This window comes from Plectropomus leopardus, chromosome 3, assembly GCF_026936395.1.
Source record: "Plectropomus leopardus strain MGB_pleo_1.0 chromosome 3, ASM2693639v1, whole genome shotgun sequence".
Classification (NCBI taxonomy): domain Eukaryota; kingdom Metazoa; phylum Chordata; class Actinopteri; order Perciformes; family Serranidae; genus Plectropomus; species Plectropomus leopardus.
In genome coordinates, this window is record NC_142178.1 from 30,295,956 (window position 1) to 30,313,740 (window position 17,785).

Below are 17,785 nucleotides of genomic sequence, written 5' to 3' on the forward strand. Positions count from 1 at the left end.
TGTGGTGGACAGTTGATCAGTTTATCTGTTCACAGCTGATCAGATAGATGGATGCAGGAGCAGCTGCTGAGAGTGAATGTGAACTTTTAGATGCTGTTGAATGAACGGCTAAGTTTTACTTTCAATGCACCTGATGTTCTGCTTCTCTGTCAGACAGTGCAGTGCCATAAAAAACCGAACAGAATATATTCAAATAGTGCTCCTAATGAACAGTCCAGCTCCAAGAATACAAAATGTAACCCATAACCCTTTATTTGAGTATATATACAATGTATGTATGTATGGGTGAAATTTAGGCGCCACCCAGTGGCTGCCTATGTCATCTATAAGAAGATCATCCCCTGCTGGTTTGGTAGTGGTGAAATTACCAACTGGTCTCCCACTGTGTCTGCCTGCTGTTTGCTGCTGAGCATGGAGAGTACAGAGGTTTTAAAAGAGCCTACTACTCACTGAAATCTAAAATGGTTTAGTGTGATATACAAACTTAAATCATAAATTACAATCCTCATTATATAAAAAAAGAACTTGTACATTTCTTCTTAGTTTGAATTTGTGTGACATCAGATCAATATGAATTAGAGTCAATTTTAGTTAAAATCCAATCAATGGCCGAGATGTGTGATGAACAGATGAACCTAAACTTCACCAGCCAGGAGACAAAAACAAAGTGAGAGGGAAGACGAGAACAGAGGCAGACAAAAGAGAAGACAAGAGACAAATTAAAAGAGTGAGGAATTGAAAGACACGAGTAGATAACAAGGAAGAGAAAGACAGAGGGAAGCTGGATGAGAGGGGGAAAGATATACAGGTTACGACAGAAATAACACAAACAGGAAGTTGGTGTCAACGGCAGAGGAAACCGCATCTCTGCACTTAGTAACCACCTTCATCTCTCACTCCCTCCTCCTCCTCTTTGTCTCACTGTCATCTCCAAAATCTACAACATTTTCCATTCACCTACTTCAAAGACAACAAATCAGGTCGAACGACTTAGATCATTTTTACTGAAAACAAAAAGTTCACAATATTAATCACAAATAACAAAAGGAACAAAACTTACGTTACAATTTCAGTGAATTAAATGTTTTGAATCAATATTGTCAGTGTTTTTTTTATATCAATGTTTTAACAATTAAAGGAATATTCCAGCATTTTAAAAACTTAATGAGTTTCTCAGTTTTATCATTTTTTTGTGTGTAGTTCACAGTTAGATACAGAATGTGTAAAGTCTAGCTAAAAACTAAGACTGGAATAAGGAAACAGTTAGTAAAGTTGTAAAAAAAAATCTTCTTACAACTTCCAAGCTATTTGATGTTGTAGCAAATTAGCAAACAAATTCGTCACCAATATATCCAACTGTCACTCGGACGGAGCGCAAGACTGGCAAAACCATTCAGGACTTTCTGAGCTGCAGTCACAGCACTCTCTGCTGTGCCAGCTGTCATTAAAGGAGTAACTCCAATGCTAATTGCTGAAACATGAATGTATGAACACCATGTACAAAGTGTTGAGTGATTTCCCAAAATACTGTAAAGTTCCATTACAACAGCATATCCTAAAGAAACAGTTAAAACAAAAAAAAAAACCCAAACAAAAACACATATTTTTCCTCTTACATGTAGTTCTATATATCAGTCTACATCGTTAAGTGTGATTTGTGACGTTTAAGATATCGGCCATAGAGGCGTCTGCCTTCTTTCCAGTATAATGGGAAATGATGACACTCGGCTTGAGGTATAAGTAAAACTCTACAGTAACGTCTCTTTCCAGAAATTGTGACCCGGTAAATCAAAATAATCCACAGATGCTGTTGTGAGCGGTTTCATGTTGGAACTATTTTGTCTACCAAACTGCACTCTGGTATCCTCCTCCTTGGCTAAGACGTATATTAACTATCTAAATGGTGCTAAATGAGCTATTAGTTGATGAATGCCTCCTTTTGTGTGGTCATACCATAGACTGTATATAAAGACTGACGACACGTCCCCATTTACCCCCACTATGCTTAATTGAAGCTAAAATATCCGGGATACAGGCTCTGCCATCTTGCACTGGTGAGGTCATTCGGAGCTGGAGTCTGCGCAGTGGCGATATACGCGGTGGGGGAGTTCCTGGCAAAACACCCGTCTGACCAGTCAGGAGCAGACACTTTGAACTCCAGTGCTTCGATTGGCTGTCACAATTGTCAGCCATGGCGTAAAATCTCCTTTCTGTACAATTTAATAACTCAGTAAAACTGAACTTATCGGGGCGTCTAGTAGCTCTGTTGGTAGAGAGGGCACCCCATGTACAGAGTGTACAGCTTCACTGCAGCAGCCGTGGGTTCAATTCCGGCCCCAGCCCTTTGCTGTATATCATCCCCTTTCTCTCCTTCATTCACTCTTGAACTTTATCATCAAATCAATGCAAAAAAGCCCAAATAATACCCTTAAAAAAATAAAATAAAAACTTGAACAAACATCAGGGTGACGAGAACTACCCTCAATGACAGAAACCACCTTTGGGAAAAATGTATTTGACGTGTACTTGGAGTTTTCTGTTCAGCCCATATTCATTCACTAACATGAAGGGGCGGGTTTTATGACCTATACCGCAGACAGACACCAGGGGGCGATCGAGATTGAAATGTTACACTTCGGGGGAACGGTCATGTTGTCTTTATATACAGCTTATAGATTTATAGCAAATATCTTAAACACCCAAAAACTGACACCAGAATAATCTAGCAATAAATAGCATTACAGGTAAGAAGAAAAATATGTAATTTTGATTTGGGGGTGAACCGTCCAGTTGATACATAACTCAGGTTGTTATAAATTGCTCTGGTGTCATTTCCAAGCTTGTTTACTCTCAAAGATTAAATCCAGAAACTTGTTTAGCCCTGATGATGATGATGATGATGATGATGATGATGATGATGATGATGATGCAGGAAGAACACACATGTCAGAAGTTGTAATCACTGTTCCTGTTGGATGAAGGCTCCCTGCTGTCACTGACTGCCAGTCGCTCCAGAGCTGATTTGACAAGAAACAGGAAGAGCAGCCACATTTAAACCAAGAGAGTGACTGTGAGCTAATTATATGACTGTATGGCTGGTTTAACGTTCTAATTTTGTGTGTGTGTGTGTGTGTGTGTGTGTGTGTGTGTGTGTATGTATGTGTGTGTGTTACCAGGGTAGGACACTCTCTTCTCTGCATCATTGTTTTTAACTGCACTTTTTCCACGATGGTAAGACACTGTATAGAGACACAAACAGATGAGAGACTAACTTTAAAATGGATAATTTTGTGTCATTGCTCTTATTGTCACCAAATCTCATGCGCAGAGCCAAACCAACAATGTGTTAGTCTCTTTTTTACTAATCTGTCTGCGGCTCTCAGCTTCAATCCCACTTGGTTCCTACTGAAGACATTAATTTTTATAAACAGCTCACAAATATACATTTTTTTGTTTTTTTTTTAAAGACTGTTGATTTTAAGAAAAAATTGGGAGGAAAATGTGCATTTTATTGGGGACATTTTCAGCGGCAGATTACAGTAATCCACATTTGGTACTCAAGTGAGTATTTGGGGCAGCAGGACGTTGTATGAGAGATTGAGTCAAAATAATATTACAGTGTGTGTGTGTGTGTGTGTGTGTGTGTGTGTGTGTGCGTTTATGGTTATAAAGAAATGTGTCACCCAGTTTAACAGTGTGGATGATTGATGTGTGTTTAATAGAGTTTGGATAACATTAGAGCTTGATGGCACAGAGGAATACAATATATCTGTCTTTGATGCACAGTTTAATGTTAATTGTGAGGAAAAGTTAAAAATCACTACACTAATTCTTTAAGACTGTGCGTATGAGTGCATGCATGCATTATGGTAGATAAACAAATTATTCTTTCACTCAGTAGCCTTGTGTTAAGTGCGTGTGTGTGTGTGTGTGTGTGTGTGACTCACCGCTATGACTCTGTGTAGGTCCAATCCAGCGATTCTGCCTCCTGTCTGATACTGAAAACCGACAACAGAACAACCAAACCACAGAACATGCATGTAAATACTGCAGAAATACTTCATAGAACCACCAGCTGTGACCACAATACTGTCACAGTCTGAAAGTCTTTTGCAAGGAACTGTCGTGGACTTTGTGTTTGTGTGAACATTGTGAGACCTTGTGTGTTTTTTTTACTGCAGTGAGTTGTGATTATGGTGTGTTGCATGTTGCAAAGACTAACAGATTTTACATGATTACAGGGCACTCTAACTCTCAAATATTAACTCAATTGCTCGAAAAAATGTTGGTATTGTGTGTTTTTACAAACCAGGGATATGTCATATTTGCACGTTATTATGTTACAGATACGTTAAACTTAACATTACAACAATTCTGTGGTTAACATGTGGTTAGGTGTAGGCACAAAAACACCCTGGTTATGGCTAGGAAGAGATCATGCTTTGGTTTAAAATATGTGTCTCTGGTGGCACAATCAAAGCAGGAAACACAGCAATGTCTCTGTATAAAAACAACTGCTTTGTGTGACACTATCCCGGTGAAAAAAATGGGTCACTAAAACAAATGTTTGGTCCCACAAAAGCCCCCGGAAACACTGAAATGATTCACTAAATTACAACCAAGTTTGTTATATGTTGGTCTCACTTAGGTGACACGCCATCCACCATCCCCTCCACGTCCGGATGTCAGCTCATATGCTACATCACTTTAGAAATGTTGATGTGATACGTATGAAATGTAATGTATCTGTGGTTTGCAGAAATGTCCAAGCTAACATTTTCTTCTGGCGACTGGGCTGGACATACAAAGCAAACCTATCTTTGCAGGTAGATAGCATGAGAGTAAGTGCAAATATATTTTTCAGGTTTGCGTGAGCCGACCCTTTAAGGCCCTCAAAATTTGTTTTCCAAGTCTTACTATAAGTTATGGGTTTCTACATCAGCACATTTTCTGTAACAGCAGTTTGAATTTTTGTCATATGAAAGAGAGATTCCTCTATTGTTTTTTTTCTCTCTGTGCTCTTCTCGCTGGTTTGAGGTGGGCAGGGAAGCACCAATCAGTGTTAAGCGACATTTGAATCTAAAGACTAAAGTTATTAAAGTTATTGAGCTGTGAGGTCATCATCAGTCAAATCTGATCTGAAGTCTGTTCTATTGTGTTCTATTGTGCTGTTTCAGTCCAGCAGAATCCTTTGGATTTAAACCAACAGTCCTTCTTGGACGTAATCTTTAATCTGACGAGTCCTAATCTGAAAATATCAGAGTTTTCAGGTCACTAAGCTAAGCACTGATTGCATACAAACATGCATTAATATGCACCTATGTGCGCGGGTTTATTGCGTTAAATGTGTGTTTGTGTGTGTCTGTGTACTCACGTCTCTTCTGCAGGGCTTTGACGGTGGGTCTGGTGAAGCGGATCAGTAACAGGAGCAGCAGCACGCAGCAGAGCAAAGCTGTCACCACTTTGTAGGCCTGCAGCTGCCCCTGCACATCTGGGAGGACCTCAGCTGGAGACACACACACACACACACACACACACACACACACACACACACACACACACACACACACGATGAATGCTTTGCTTCCTATCTACACTATCTGCCTTCACTTAATGTTAAGGTACTTCTGACAGGAGAGCTATGATTTGATTACAACATGATGAAGGTCTCCACTTCACTGGGAGTGGATGCATTCGCCCATGCAAGCAGAACTTAAGCTGCATCGTCTGAATTGCCATTTGCAGAAGCAATGCAGGTTTTGTGTCAAAGTCTTTTTCTCTTGTCAAATAGTGTTTTCCTCCTGTTAAAACTGCTACCACTACTGGTGCACAAGTTCTTCTTTCACTTATAGCCTTTTTTTGGTGGCATCTCTCTTTTTAAAAGAAAACGTATCTCTTCAATTTAACCTTTAACTAGCTCTGACTTAACTGCTTTGTATTTTGGTTTGCACTTATGCACTGCTGAACCTCTTAAAATGATGTACTTTCCTTAATTTTATTCATTCTGTTTATGTTAATTGTTTTTTTTTGCTTTATTTTTTTAAATCATCCCAATGGGTTTCATCTTACCTCTTATGTTTTGCACTCTGTAAATTAAATCTTTGTCCTTATTTTTATCTTACTTTTACTAGTATTATCAAGTAGGTTTTATCTATGTGAAGATGCATGCTATGTGTTCTATTCTGATCTTATTTCATTTTTACAAGTGGGTTTTATTATCTCTTTAAGTGTTATATCTCTTTTCATGTGAAGCACTCAGTGCATGTAACTCCTTTGATGTAAAGCTCATTGGACTGAATTTCTTGTATGAAATGTGCTATGCAAATAAAATGTATTATTATTATTATTATTATTATTATTATTATTATTATTTGCATACAGCACATTACCTGTCTTTGTATAGTGACTAGGGGACGTTACCTATGCTAATAGGCGACTTATGTTCAAGTGAGATTTTGGAGTTGATTTCGCTTTTTTGTTTACTTAACACAAAATTAAGAGTAAACTTGAGAGAAATTTGAATGAGTCCTAATTATGTGAATCTCATTTCCTCCTTTAGACAATGTTCTTCAGTAAGAAGCCACTCCTGTTTGTGACATTTGTGTTGAAAAGAGCTTTGAAAACCGTAGCGTACTGAATGTTTCACTGAATGTTGCACTGAATGCTCGGCCATATTCTTAGTTCTGTACTTACTCTTAAATCTGATGTTCCTGATGCATTTGAGAAGTTTGATTTCTATGGATTATTTAAAAATAAAGACAACTTACACTCAGATAGTGAAAGTAGTACAGAGCTCAAACTGGTATGGGTGCTAAAATACCCAAACAATCCTGAGTCTTATAGTTTTAGTTTTTATAGTTTGTATAACAGTGTTTTGCTTACTTGTGTATGTTTAGGCTGCACATCTTCCGCGGTTATGCACTACATGAAGTTATCCTCTTAAAAGCTGCAGAGTACAAAATGTCAAACCACACTTACACACACACACGCACACACACAGGCATGCAAAGATGCAACAGCACATAGGCAGTAGACCAACCTGTGCATCGGACATTTAGCGCCATGCAGCGGTTCGTCTCCTTCGCTCCACTGTCTGTGATGTCATAACTAATCTCGTCCGTCTCAGCACCCTTGACCCAGGGTCGTGTGGTGTCGTTACAACCTTTCCGGTTCACACACACATTTCCCAAAACCCTCCGGATGTGGTTTTCACTGCTGTGACAGACCGGCGAGGAGGAGTTGGAGGGATAAATGCGTATCAGCTTAACGTGTCCGCCACATTTACTTTTCCAGTCGATTGTGAGGAGGTCCAGGGCAGGTGCAGAGGTGCTGGGGGGGGTGGGGGAGTCAGCAGGGGCTGCTGGAGTAGCACTGGGGCAGGAACACCTCTCACTGGTGCTGTTGGTCGGAGTGGGTGCAGAAACCGGCTGAGCTGTTGTTTTGTTTGATACTGGGAGACAGAGCAAATGAGAACACAGATCGACACACTGCTTCAAAAAAATCCAACAAGAAGAGTATCACTGTTCAGACCAACATCAACGTAAAACTAGAATTTTAATTAAACTATTGACTGTACTTAACTGGATTTTAAAATTTGTCTGGCTCATTTGATGATATCGATACAGATGTAATAATGTAAACTGAGGCTGCTGATATTCAGGGACTTCACATTTGTGAGAAGTTTTTAAAAATTGACATCTTCAGTAAAAACCAACAGGCTTTGCGATAATGTCAGGGTTATACTATTAACCCTGTGATAGTCTGGTTTAAACCTTGCTCATAGCTATGCCGTCTGAAAGTCCTACAGCTTCTCACGCTGCACTGCAAGACATGGTGAGGCTTCCTTCAAACGACAAACTAAAAGACACTAATTTCTTAATCTTCCTCACAGTATTACAGTAGTTTACATTTCATTTCATGCTCTTGTGCAGAAGAAATTATTTTGTAATATCCTGAGCTATAAAATATATTAAATGTCTGTAATACTGTGTGTGTGTGTGTGTGTGTGTGTGTGTGTGTGTGTGTGTGTGTGTGTACTAGCTGATGCCACTGAGAGCTGTTTAGAGCAACAAAACAAAAACAACTACTTGTCAAACTGCACGCTGACTGAGGCATCTATACGGGGATTTCTCAATCACCAACATCATTAGAAGCTGGAGTCTGGAGCAGCTGACACAAACTAGTTGATTTAATGAATTAAAAACAAGGTAAAGTCTGCTATGTAATGAATAAAATTTTAAAATGAACTCTAACCAAAACTGAAATTGAATGCAATGTTTCTACAAACCACGGATACGTTATATTTGCATGTTATATTAAAGTGGATACATTAAACTTTACGTTTCAATAACTGTTGATTATGTTTTGTTTAGGGGCAGAATCCTTGTTGGAAAAGCAGCAATGTCGGGGTTAAAAAAAGGCTGCTGTTTATGGTGCTGTCCCCACTGGAAAAAAAGCAACAGGATCACTGAAAAACACCCCCGTTCGACGCATAAAAAGCTGCTGGAAACACGGTGATGAGGCCCCAAAAAACGACAGCTTTTGCAGCAGCCTGCACCTTTGCAGGCATCTTGCTTAGGTGACACACACACAACTGTCCCCTCCAGCTGACAATGACAAAGTTAGCTCGTACACTATGTCACTTCAGAAATGTTGATATGACACCTTTAAAAAGTGTTTGTGTGGTTTGCAGAGATGTGCAATGCTGATATGTTCTTTTGAGTCTGGAACATCTAAAAGGCCTTAAGAAGCAGATCTGGCAGAGGAAAAGTCAAAGAGCTTAAAACTGGGTTATGAGGGCTGATGGTTGTTATCAGTAACATGGCTGGATTTTTCTACAGTCTGAAGCTGAGCTATGGCAGATTAACTAGGTGTTACAATATTGCAGGTTCTCAGGATCCATAAAGTTTAGCAGCAGAAATTTGGACGTCCAGTCTTTCACATCGCTACGCAGCTTCATGGTACTCCCGGGTTCTCAAACTAAATTAAAGACTTTTTAAGACCTTTTTAATACCATCTTTAATTAAATTTAAGGCCACACTTACAAAAGTGTGAAGGATGTAATGCAACATGATGACTGTCGCTGACAATTTTTTTCCCCTGGATGGTAAAACATCGTCAGGCCATCATCCAGAAGAATGAATGCAGTACTGATCAGCTGCACAATCATATTATTAAACTGAACCATTATCGGGGCGCCTGGTGGCTCAGTGGATAGAGCGGGCCCCCATGTATCGAGGCTGTGTCCTCGCTGCAGCGGCCGCAGGTTTGACTCCGGACTCAGCCCTTTGCTGTACGTCATCCCCACTCTCTCTCCCACTTTCACACTTGTGCTGTCCTATCAATTAAATTATTTAAATAAAGTAAAATAAATGAAGCATCATCAGGGAAATAACACAGCGCCTGGAACGTGAAGCACTATGGTCACTGACATGAGTGAATGTGGCATCTGCTGTCACCATGGAAACTGCACCAGGGACTAACAAGGGGTGTCTGTCGTAATATCCTACATGAATTCAGGTACAGTTTATGAATGTTCTGTCGGGGAGTCTGTGCTGAGCCGACATATCGCCGCCTCGGCCCACAGAGCAGAGCGCCAGCGATGATGGTGGGCAGACAGTAAACACAGCGTGCATCATGTACAGTCTGATAGCATCAGAACACAGCAGGGCGCGTACCGAGCAACACTACTGCAAAAGAACAAGTAAAAAAAATGAAGACATTTGTAAATGAAATTCAAGACTCTGTTTACAAATTTAAGACTTTCTAAGGCGTCATTATCAAAATACGGCCACAGAAAGTGTTAAATATTAAATTATATTAAATTCAAGACTTTTTAAATCTTTTAAGTAGTGATCAGAGGGAAACATATGACTGACGTTTGCCTAACGTGAGGGGACATGTTCTGCAGAAACATGTTCTCACGCTTTAGTGACCTCCATGACCTTCTGACCTTGTGCTTTGAGTGCACTTTCATACTTCACATGATAAACTGCATGCACTTTTATCAGGCAAAACAAAAACTGGACTGGGTGGTAAAGTATGGACTAGTTTTATTTCTAAAGCTTGGAAAATTAGGCAAATTAGACTGAAATAATGCACATACAAAATGAGCATAGTTTATCTGATGCATGTCAAGTATGAGGGCATATAGAATTTACTTTTTATGTTTTCCTAAAGTTTCTGTATTTGGTCTCACACCTATTGATAGCTTCACTTATAAGCCTGTTTAGGCATCTACTGATGCAAGATACTACATTATTATCTGAATACAGCAGTAGCTCTGAGTAGATTTTTGTTGTTGGAGCAAATACCTTCTAAATGTCAATATATTTTAGCACTGTTTAGTTCGACACATTTTCCAGGATAATGTTATACTGATCTTTTTGAGAATTTATCAGCAGTCATCTGCAAGAAGTCTGACGATAGTCACGGCAGCAGCTGCGTCTGCAGCCATATCAGCAGCACAAAGAGCCAAAATCTAAAATCTATTTTTGTCAATCCATGATCACAAAAATGAAAATAAATACAAATAAAAATCTTTGAGGTTAAGCATTGGGTCTCCTAAAGGTTTAACCCTGGAGACAAAAAAAGATTAGTTTAATAATCACTTCTTTCACTCTTTTAATTAAGAAACTTCACAGTGTGAATAAACACAACAAAAAGTAACTTTAGAGCCAGTTCACGCATTTTATCATTTATCCATCGTGGTATTTAGCCATGCAGATACTTGGTCTTTACTGGGAACATTTTTCTACTCAAAATGGCCTTTTTTTGTTACTCTGAACACCACAACCCTGTTTCAATTCAGTGCCGCTGTATTGGGGTGGCAGCACAAGTTTCAGCGGCAAGATTTCAAAGCTTCTGCAAGCAGAACCGAAACTGTATGCATGACTAGATACCACTACGGTTAAATGCAAAAATGTGTTTGAGTGGACCGAAGATTTAAAAGTTGAATCAAAAATTTTAGAAATTACTTGGATTAGTTTTTTCATTTCTGTTTTGAGAGCTGTCTGAATGGAGTCAGCGAGCCGGTGTCTGTTTTTCTGTTTTCTCTTCTGCTCCTTCAGGCAGCTCTTTATATACTTTTTATAAACTTCAAGTGTTATTTAAGGCTTCACTTCAGTTCAACAGAAAATTCAACAAGTTCACTTCGTTTGGTTTGTCACGTTTATCCAATAAATTAAATCACTGCATTTTATAACTAAATGCACTGATTTAAATGAATGTCCTGCATTTTTTTAAATAAATGTAACAATTATATCCCAAAATATCTCACACTGGAGAATTTTCATATACACCATGAAATGATCTACAATCAGAGATGCATTTTGCACAATTTGTGAGATTTGCTGGTATCAAGTGAAAAACATACACAATAACCTTTTAAGATGTCAAGCCGCTTTGAACGAGTAAAGAAAGACTAAATTTGCGATCAGATTGTTTTAATAAAGACGATGAAACATGCCTACATTTGTTTTAGTGAAGTTCAGTAGACTTAATATCTTACAACACAAAAAATTAATATAAAACCATTCGCTGTGTAACCAGCGATGTAAGAAGTACTGCACCAAGGTATCTCTGCATTTCACGTAATTATATTATGTGCAGAATAACTTAGAAACTGATCATGTTTTGCATGAAAAATCTGAATCTGAAAATAACTAACTGGAATATTTCCCTACAGCGAAGTAGAGATTTGAATCACAAATTAGAATTCACAAGTGATGTACAATTACTTTAAAACTGTACATGAGTTCAGAACTTGTGGTTGCGTACCGGGTGAATACAAATATATGAAATATTTTATTTTTAATTATACAGTAAACATTGTGATATTATTATCAGCACAAGTTTTTATGTTTTAATGTTTTTGTTTTGTCACTTTATTTTGCTGCTAAGGGTTATATTTTAGTTTTATATTGTGCGTATTCGTTTTCATTACCGTGCTGTTTTAATGTTCTATTTTAGTTTTATTTCTATAATTTTTTTACTCTTTGATTTTACTTAGAAAAAGGTCAAATCAATACAATACTGATTTGGAACAAAGGTAAGGGGAGTTTCTTGTGAAGCGCTAATGACATAATTCTTCAGTAGCTTCCCATCCATGAACACTGATGTTGTTTTTTATTTTTTATTTTTTGGATCGGTGGCCGAGCTGGAGTCCAGAGACCCATCATCCACGTCTGTGCACCACCCGCAAAAGCAGCAAAAACTATGTCCTTAGCACGACACGTACAACCTGTCTTTAAGACAGAAGCAATCTACCTTCTTCTGTCTAATTTAAAAATCGATATATTGAAACAAGTGTGCTTGTTAAGTAAAAAGGTGGAAATAATCTACACTGCCAGACTTTTAGTACTTAATAATAGACGAAATGTGCAATTTATGATATTCCCTTTTTTCCCCAAACAGCCTTTATGTTGTTTTCAATGCAGACACATTCCCTGTATTAAATTAAATTACGGTTCACATTATCCTACTGAGTCATGAGGGTGAAGAACACCAGGACGCTGAAACTGAAGCAGCTAAATGAAATTCATCCATCACTCTGCTTGTGCAACTTTATATTATCACGTCATTGTGCTGTGTGTTCGTTCTGACCTGCTGAAGGACTGCAGAAGCAAATGGTTACATTTATATTTTAATCTGTATGTGGTCTCTTTTAAATAAATTAAAAAAAATAAATTAATACATCTATCAGATTTTTAAACCTGTGCTTTTCCTGCTGTCACATGTAAAAAATGTTGTCAGTTAAAAATACCTGTTAAGAAAAGGCACAGGAGAACTGCGTCTAGTTTTCTTCACATTCATTTCTCCAGTCACAGTCTTGATGAATCAAAACTGACGATGAAAATGAATCAAGAAAATTTGGATCCCAGGCTGAAACATAATAAATATCACACATGCTGTTGTATGTGTGTACGGCAGTGGATTTTCCGAAGTGGATTTTTGACTCTTTGGGTGTTTTAGGTAAAGTCCCCATCCATCAGTGCTCAGGTCTGGAGTTTGATTCCCATCAGCAACTACTGCTAATTAAACTTCTACACTGCTGACTATACATTACATCCAAATTGAAAAAAAAAAATTATTTATATAGTACCTAGCAATTTTTATTAGCAATTATAGAGCAGTCTTAAAAATCCATGTTACAAAAAGCTTTACAAATGCAGCAAAGCAAAACAGACAAACCTACCATCCTCAGATTAAAAGGAAAACAGATTTTAAAAAGTGTTTGATGTTTAAATACAGTGTATGAAAAGGTAGGGACACAGAAAAAGAAACATCATTTTAAGAAAAATAAAAGCCGGAAATTAAAACTCAAAGGAGAGGCTCTAATGATTTGTAAAGAATGATAAACTTACTAAACTTAAAGTATTGTTAGTATTGGTATCAATAATTTAGTTTTCTCAAGTATCGAACCATGTTTTTTTGTAGTAACTTTTATGGGGTTGTCACTGTGAGTCAACGCATTCAGTCCCACACTCATCTCACAACTACTACGGGCCGTGCGTTCAGACAGAAACATGGTAGGAAGGACAGTATTAAAACAACACAGCTGCGTTGGCGGGAACATGTTTTAGGTTACTGAGATGATGAAATACGATCAAGAAGAACGATTACAGATGCATAAGTCTGAAGTATCAGATGCCAAAAGACTGCACAGAGGTTTAGTGCGTACGAACATATTGTTAACTAATAACTGCATCTTTTAACATTTCATTAAGGTGTACGTTATGACTCTTGTATTTTATCTCTGCTTCTGTTTACGGCTGTTTCTTGTTGCTACTCTGCATGTCTGCATGTTATGCTTCGTTGCTTCAGGCCGCGTCTGTGGCTATTTGTGCAAAAACACTGTATGTTGTTGCTGTGCTGTTATTTTGTACTATTGTTCTCCTGCTTCTTGTTACTTTGCATGGCTTGTTTTCTGTGTTGGGAGTTCCTGTTTGTTGTAGCTGTTGCTGTCTTTATGGTGTCCTGCTGCTGTTGTTATGTGAATTTTATCTTTTTACATGTTTCAAAACATCCTGCAGAAGGACTATAGCTGAAAATTAGCCAGATGGCTAACACTGGCACAATTACAGAAATCTTGATTTATGTTTGTTGTCATTATAAATAAAATAAATGAAATGGAAAAATTAAATTAAATACCAGAGACGGAATAGTACATCTGTGGAGAGTTTCCATGGTGACAATCATTTTATCCTCCATGACTGTCTTGTAGACAAAAGGCCACAATTGTGGAATTAAAGTAATCCAGCCAAAAGGTGCACCGGCAAAAATTTTATACAGTGCAAATTAGCAAATTAGCAATTCATGCTCTCAATATTGTTTTTCACTTGACTGGGTTGATAGACCTTTTTCACAGCAGACAATTTGACTTACCCTAACAGTCAGAGCACAGGTGTCATTAACATAAATGGTGACATTAGGCCAGTTTTACATTAACCTTCAAATGGTGCAAACTGAAATTACAAATATGAAATATGCCTACTGAAATCACATCAATTTTTGAAAAAACCCAAACAACTCCCAGTTAACACAAAAAAGTTGTTACGCTCACATGAGGTGGTATTTCAGGCGATTCGAAAAAGCCATATTTTGCCAAATTTATAGAAACACTTTTTTGTTTGCATTGGTCACATGATGTACAAAGAGAGTCCGTAGGAACTGGCTCCCTCGGGCATGATGCAGCAGGCGCTACAAGAGGTGTTATTGCATCATATAACTCTTGAAAAGTTGAGTGGATCACCTGGAAGTTTTAATCCACAATTCCTCTGTGAAATCGTGGACTATCACCTCCCAGAAATGGCTTGTCAATCCATTATCGCTCGCGTAACTCGCGTAAGTCGCCTTGGATTGGAAATAATGACGGTTAGTGCGGTGGCTGCAACAGAAATAAAGCTGCTAATGTTTTGAAAATCCATCGCCAAGCTTCTTTGAATGTTATTATCAGAGGAGAAGCAGCATAACATTGCGACAAAAGTCGCAAAACATCACTTGATGGAAACGCAGTCATCTCGCAATGGTGTTTTACCGACATTTTGAAAATATTGTTTAGCGCAAACCTGTAATAGATCCCTGACTTCCGTTGCAGGTCAGCCCGCTCACCAGATGAAAAAGTTGGCATTATGTTTTTGCAAACCATGAATTTGTTCATTTGTAAGTTTCATACGTATCATATCAACTTTTCTCAAGTGGCGCAGTAGCGGACTTCGTCATCTGAAGGTGGATGGCGTGACATCTGGTTGTGAGGTATCAAACCTGGGCTTTTTTCAGCGACCAGTCACTGTTTTAAAAATGTCTTTTTTAGGAACCAAATCTGGGTTTTCTTCAGCGACCCAATGCTCATTTTTCACCTGGGATAGTTTAAGATAAGAACATTTTTAATGAGTCATTACTGCGTTTCCGGTGAGGATATAGTCACAAAAAGTATTTTAGGCCAAAACATGATCTTTCTCCTAACATTAACCTTAGCACACATTAACCACAGCATTGTTACAACATAAAGAAATGAAGTTTCAATGTATACAAAATCTGTGGTTTGCAGAAACACACAATGCCAACATTTTTGTCTGCCGATTGGATTGCAGGAAGTCGTGTCAGCGAGCCACCAAACACGACACCAAGCATTAACCAGAGGTGGAAATTAATTTATAACATAAAAAGTAAAAAAAAAACCAAAAAAACAAAACCACTCCCCCACCCGCACAATACACACGCAAACTAAAGAATTAGCATGAACCGAATTAGAAAGGACTGGAAGTGACTATTTTAGAGGATGGTATGTTGCTATTATTAGCACATACCAGAGAAACGCTGACATTTAAAGCAAAAAGCCAAATGTCAGCTTAACTTTCAACAAAACGTTGCATGCGGAGTTAATCTTTTAGACAATTCTGTTTTTTATACAGTTTACACAGTAAACCGCAGACTTAACCTTCCTAAACTGTGCTTCAGTCACTATATTTATGCAATTGAGCGCTAGAGTTTGTAAATCAAACGCATATTTGATGTAGCCCAACACTTCAGGTGATTTTACAACCAAAAAGAAGTGAGAAGAACTGGGAGCCACCGATGAGACATTTTACGACACACCAATAGTAAAGTCAACTCTAGTTAGCAGCTCTGAGCGTTAGCCCAGTGTTGGCACACACAGCCGTTCATCAGGAATTTGGCACAAGCAGGCAATCAGGCGACACACATTAAAGCGGTTGTCGTGGCGAGACATTTTGACTATTTGGAAAAAAACTTAATCCAATATTTAAAGTGAAAATGGTGAGATATTGTGCAAATTCTATATTGTTTTTCTCTCATTTGTTGTGTAGTGGCTGTGTCAAAATATTTCCGGATAATCGTGAAAAAGTGAATAACGTCAGTCTACTGCTGCTTGTTTTACACTTTAATATGACTGTTCAGCTCAGTTCAGGCCCGGGAATGTTGCTGCATCTCAGCGGGTTCAGGCTAATATCACACAAAACTAGTTTATTTTCCCACTTCTTCTATTTTTCAATATTCTATATGTCGCAAAAAATGATATGACACTTACCAGCAGTGATGACTAAAAGACTTGAGATGATAAAAACAATCCTGAGATCCATCACAGTGACAGTGAACAACAGGTAGAGGAACAGGAAAGACAAGAGGAGAACAGACGGCACAAATCAGATCAAGACGCCGACAAAAGAAAAACAGACGAGAAAGGAAATGGTGCAGAGGTGTAAAACTCCTCTCTCCCTCCATACAGTGAATCACTTCACCCCCGGCCTGCTGCTGCTGCTGTTTGTGCAAAGTGCAGATTTCCTCCCTTCAAAGCGAGCTCGCAGACGAGGCAAAGAGGGGTGGGGAAAATAAGAAATGGTGATAAGAAGGGAGGAAGGAGGAAGAGGTAGGAGGAAGAGGTGAAGGGAAGAGTTACGTGACTTGCGACTAAATTTACTTTTTTTTTAAAAAATATGTTTATGAGTCATGAGCCTCCGCTAAATGACAGAGTGCGTTAGTGCATCAACGCTTCGGAAGGCCGAGGGATGAACTGCAACGTGAACGACGGAGTCAAAAACCGTGTTAGTGATTTAATGAAATAATCACACTGAATAATAAATGTAAAACTGCAGATTGTACCATTTCAAACTAAATATTGCTCACTTTCTACATGTTAAGAAACGACACCTTAAGTGCCCCCTTTTATTTTTTTATAATATATTATAATTTGTATATGATTTATTGCTCCTACCTGCCTGTTTGCACTATTGTATCTTGTATATTGTACATTTGTGTATTTTTAATGATGTTTTGTTTTATGTGTTATCTGTCTAGTTAAGTGGTCCAGCCATCGTACATTTCTGCAAACCATGTTATGCTTATACTTTTAACACGAATCATAAAGTTTCTTAAGTGACTTAGTGTATGAAAAGAGACGCGTGCCAAGCTGCTGTCTGAGACCAGCAGCTTGTGATTCAGCGAGTCACTGCAGTTTTTCCTAGCAGCTTTTTAAGCAACATGTTGCTGTTTTCAAACGGCTATTTAGGCACAAAATTTGGGCATTTTTTTTCTACCGACCTGTCACTGCTTTTTAAGCGGCTCTTTAAGCAGCTCATTCAGTTTTGTAGAGACTGTTTTTTCAGTCGAGGATAGCGTCATGAAAAGAGATTGTTGTTTACAAAGACATTGCTGCTTTTCCCGTGGGGATCGAGCCCCCACACCAAGTATTTTAAGCCAACGATCTTTCCTGAACAATAGCCAAGTGGTTTTGTGCCAAAACATAACCCAACGTCAACCACAGCGT

The 17,785-nt window shown here is 38.4% G+C and overlaps 1 protein-coding gene across 1 annotated transcript; it reads right to left on the minus strand.

The window, feature by feature from the left end:
- Positions 1-981: 981 nt before the first annotated feature.
- On the minus strand, positions 982-16,801 carry cd5 (CD5 molecule). Its single transcript, XM_042484339.2, has 6 exons — positions 16,550-16,801; positions 7,040-7,450; positions 5,375-5,506; positions 3,948-3,998; positions 3,174-3,239; positions 982-3,017 (listed from the first exon to the last, which is right to left on the minus strand). The coding sequence occupies exons 1-6, from the start codon at positions 16,599-16,601 to the stop codon at positions 2,947-2,949; spliced, it is 783 nt and encodes a 260-aa protein (XP_042340273.2). The 5' UTR covers positions 16,602-16,801; the 3' UTR covers positions 982-2,946.
- Positions 16,802-17,785: the final 984 nt, after the last annotated feature.